At 43.6% G+C, this 4,397-nt stretch overlaps 1 protein-coding gene across 1 annotated transcript in view; it reads right to left on the bottom strand.

Moving 5' to 3' along the window:
- Positions 1-1,029, bottom strand: part of FAR2 (fatty acyl CoA reductase 2) — a 58,140-nt gene extending 57,111 nt beyond the window's left edge. Inside the window, exon 1 of the mRNA XM_014532350.1 lies at positions 804-1,029. Coding sequence (XP_014387836.1) covers positions 804-992 — 189 coding nt within the window. The 5' untranslated portion in view covers positions 993-1,029. The remainder of the gene's footprint in view (positions 1-803) is intronic.
- Between the last annotated feature and the right edge of the window lie 3,368 nt (positions 1,030-4,397).

The following is a 4,397-nucleotide window of genomic DNA, read 5'->3' as shown; positions in this document are numbered from 1 at the left end:
ACCGGCAGTCGGACATCCCCTGAGGGGTCCAGATTGGAGAGGGTGCAGACTGGGATGAGGGGACCCCGCGCCCCCCCATGCACAGATTTTGTGCACAGGGCCTCTAGTCTCAATAAATAGGTAACACCTACTTTGAAGAAGTCTTCTAATTACTAGAAATAAAACCCCAAAGTACCTGCACATGACAAATGTTCTACAGGCTGGAGGAACCCTCCCTCGGCAATCCATGCCATTCTCTCCTGGTTCATATTAATCCTTTCTGCTGGGGTCAGAAGAGCTAGTTCTCCTTTTACATTAACCTATATTTCTTTTTCATTAATTCTTCCCTTAGTGTTTGTCACAAAGGTGACTCCTTGAAGCTGATATAACATCTTGACTCCAGAATGAACCCTGAGTCTTGACTCCCCCTGGCTTGTGGAATGTACAAGAGAGCTCTGGGCTAATTACCAATTCCCACTAGTTCTGCCTCCAGGGCAAGCTGCCCTCAATGTTATCCATGTCTTTCTTAACAGGCCCTGGATCCTGAGCCTCGCAGCACCTGGTCCCTTTGCTCCCCAAACATTCTTTTCCCACATGGAGGTTCCCTGCTCACTTGCCCGGGACAGAGCCTAAGCACTCTCTTTTCTCTTATGGGAAAGCACGACACATTCCCAGGAGCAGTTGGTTGCTATCTTGTTGGTATCCTCTCCTTCCTCTGCCCTCATATCCTGGCCTTCATCTGCCATTTGAGGCCACATAAGACACTGTAGGGAGTCGCCTTGTAGAGAGTCGCCTTGCCCCAAGTGTCTTCCCAGGAGACATACCTTACTATTTAAGATCTGGACGACCCTCTGCTGCAGTGTCTGGCCGGCCTTGGGCCTCACAAGGATATAAATGACTTTCAGGTCCGGGCTGGTGCGAAATAGCTTTTCCATCAAGACTTTCCCCAGGAAGCCTGTGGCCCCGGTGATGAGAATGGACTTGCCACCATAGAAAGCTGCAATCGAGGACATGATTCTTCCCTTTGTCTCTCACGGCTCCAGAAAGAGGTTCCTGAAAAGGAAGAGAAATAACAGAAGATTACATTCCTAGAAATTCTAAGATGCGGTTGTTTAAACTGTTTTTGGGGCTCTCAGAATTTTGAATGCAGAGAAAGGTTAGAGTGATAGCATCATGGCTCATCGACAACATGATTCATGGCAATCAATATTTATTCAGCTCACTGTACATGCCAGACTTTATGCTGGGAACTGTGGGCAAGAAATGAGTAAAACATGGTTCCTGCTCTCAAGGAATTGCTCACAGATGAATGCAGGGGACAGACACATAGAGATTGTTATGCAGTATATAGCATGGTAAGTGCTGAAACAAGGGGGACACAGTGGAGGGGTGCATAGCAGGACCTGGAAATTTCAGGAAGGCGATACCTGAGGTGAAACTTGAAGACAGAGAAGGGCTGTGGCAAACGTGTTCCAAGCCAAATAAAGAAAGAGAAAGAACAAAGGTCCAAGGTGTGGTGTAGCATGCTGTACGGGGGAAATAAAAGGAGTTCAGGATTGCAAAAATGTAAATAATAAGGCGAGGAGTGGCTCTATAACCTGTTAACCCAAAACTTAGAACAGCTATAAAACTTTTAGAATTATGATGTAATTATTATTTCATTGCAGTTTTTTTTTTAAATCCTCACCCAAGGATATGTTTTTCATTGATTCTAGAAGGAGAAACATTGCTGTGAGAGAGAAGCATCGGTCGGCTGCCTCTTGGACATGCCCAACTAGGAATCGAACCTGAAGCCTGGGTATGTATCCTGAACAGAAATCGAACTTTCGACCCTTTGGTGCATGGGGTGATGCTCTAACCACTTAGCAACACCGGCCAGGGCTCATTGCAGTTTATTTAGAGACATTACTGGAATATAACTTTCGGTTTCACTTGAGCTAACTGGCTCTGTCCTACCCAGTCATTTCTGAATTGTTATGTTCTCTTCCTTGAGCTGAAAATGGGTCGAGTGCCATCCTTTCCTTCATATGCTGCTCACAGGATTGAAACATTGCAACCGAGAAAGGGCGGAGAAGGTTGCACAGAGAGGCCACAGACCAGAGGCTGGTTAAGCCCTGAAATAGCACCGGTGCAGCCCAGCGCTCGGTAAGTCCACTGAAGGCCCTATTTCCACAGCCTGGGGAGAGGGTGGTGGGAGCCAGCTGCAGCACTTGGATGCTGGGACTCCTGACCGACAGTCCCCATGCGGTAGGAATGCAGCATGAAGTGCTTGTCTTTAAGCCCCAGCTAAAAGACTGTTGACTGGAAGCAGCGTCTGAGCTTTGAGTGAAGGCAGTGCTGGTTCTGGGGGAGCAGACTTCCTTTCCGTCCACTGGCTTTTCCGGCTACAGCAAATCCTCAGCTGTCTGCTTGGACGGGGTTGGTGTGGATCTTGCATAACACAGCTCCAGGGACTGGCCTTGGCATTGGGGTTATAAAGAAGAATATGCAACAAGTCCAAGAGTCCACACCCAGCCTCTTCAGCTTCGGTCAAGGTCACTCTGCCAGTAACTCCTCAGGAACAATGAATGACCTTTCATAGTTATAATGTACAGGTTATAATTTGTAGTCATGATTTATACTTTGAGGATCTTGCGGCTATGTTCTTAAGCAGAACTCTTTGCCTTTAGAAGATTCATTCATTCATGAAATTATGCAACAAATGGTTTGGGTACCTGCCATATTGTCACTCCAGCAGAGGAGGCCCCGGGATACAGAGATAAGCACATAAATAAACAAGATTACAAATGTAGACAAAACTGGGATGGATGACAGAAATCACACCCCATCATCAATACTATTCGCTTTAGGAAATCTGGATTTCAGATCTAACATCTGTTAGACGTACTGAGCTGCTATTTAAACCCCTTTTATTGAGGGTTGATGTGAGAAATATTATTTTGAAAAACACATTTGAAGGTCCCTTGTGCAAAACATCAATTAATGATATTTTTGTCATATTATATAACGTTATTCATATTACAAGCTATCCAACCATTTTCTCAAGAACTGAGCACTTTGGAAAAACAGACTCTTCTTGCCTGGCCTGCCTTGAAGCTCAGAAAAGTGAGGTCACGAGTTTAGATAACATCCTAGGTTAGGACACAGGTTCTAAGGGAGACTGCCCAAAATCAAATCCCCGTCTATCACTTATTAGCTGTGTGACCCCAGGCAAATTATTAATCTCTATGCTGCAATAAACTGGGGACAACAAAAGTATCCACTTAATAGTGCTGTGGTGATAATTCTATGAGTGAACACATGTAAAACTCTTAAAAATATGTTACATAGAGTATATTAAGTATATACTATTATTATCAGCTATCAATACAGTCACTAGTTCCACATTTTTCCTCTTAATTGTTCTTGCTTTTCCTTTTGACATTTGCTTTAAATGTTCTGTCTGAAGCATTTTTTATACCCTCTTTTGGAAATAGGAGGAGACAATTGGTAACTCAATTAATTGTCAAGCCAAATATGGTGTTATCACCAAACACAACTCCACTAGATGATGAATCTTGCCAATTCTTTTCTATATGAAAATGTTTTGGCACCATACTCCTCCACTCTAATATTTGGCACAAGTGAGCATGGCTCAAGGCAGAAAAATTAAGGAAGGGAAACCGAGTTTAGATAGAGTGACTTCCCAACCTTATTTCTTCTGATAATATCATTGTTTTGTAATCTCATATGCTTTAGTGGAGTCATATTTTCTAGAAATGCAAATATTCTGTTAAGACATTTTGCTTCCAGACATAGTTTTGCAACCTGTGATGAAGAATTTTAGAGAGGAGGAAACATACCTCTCCCAAGCTTATTTCTCATGAGACAAAGGAAGGCTTGATATGTCCTCAAAGAATGGAATTTGCCTGCTCTGTCCACAGCCCAAATACTTCTCAAACACAACAGAAACCATAGCAGGGTACAGTGAGTGCCCCGAGAGGAAAACAAAACATACACCAGTGTTTCCCAGCACTGATCGCCCGGTCGTCAAGACCAGGTGACCACGGTGACCGTGACTCCAATCAAGGCAACCGATTCTGAAAAATGTCAAAGAGAATGTCCATCCTCAGCTCAAAGCTGCTTCAGGGATGTTTCCTCTGTTTCTTGCTTCTACTCTCAGACTATGGCTTGGTTGCTGGCCCCAGAAACTCCTATATAAAAATTGGCTCCCTGAAACTTTTTCCATATGGCATAGCTTTGCAAGGTCCAGGAACTGTTAACTCCTAATGTAATTAGTTCATTAAAAGACTTACTTTAAACATTAAAATAATTTTAGAGTCATTTGTGGAGGATATGCCACTCTAGAAGGAGAAATATGTTTCAAACTGCTGACCAGGCCAGGGCTTGCCTTTTTGTTGTTGTTGTTGTTGTTTTTG

This window comes from Myotis brandtii, unplaced genomic scaffold (assembly GCF_000412655.1).
Source record: "Myotis brandtii unplaced genomic scaffold, ASM41265v1 scaffold886, whole genome shotgun sequence".
NCBI lineage: Eukaryota > Metazoa > Chordata > Mammalia > Chiroptera > Vespertilionidae > Myotis > Myotis brandtii.
Note: the sequence above shows the minus strand (reverse complement) of the source record. Positions and strands in the feature narration are given on the sequence as shown.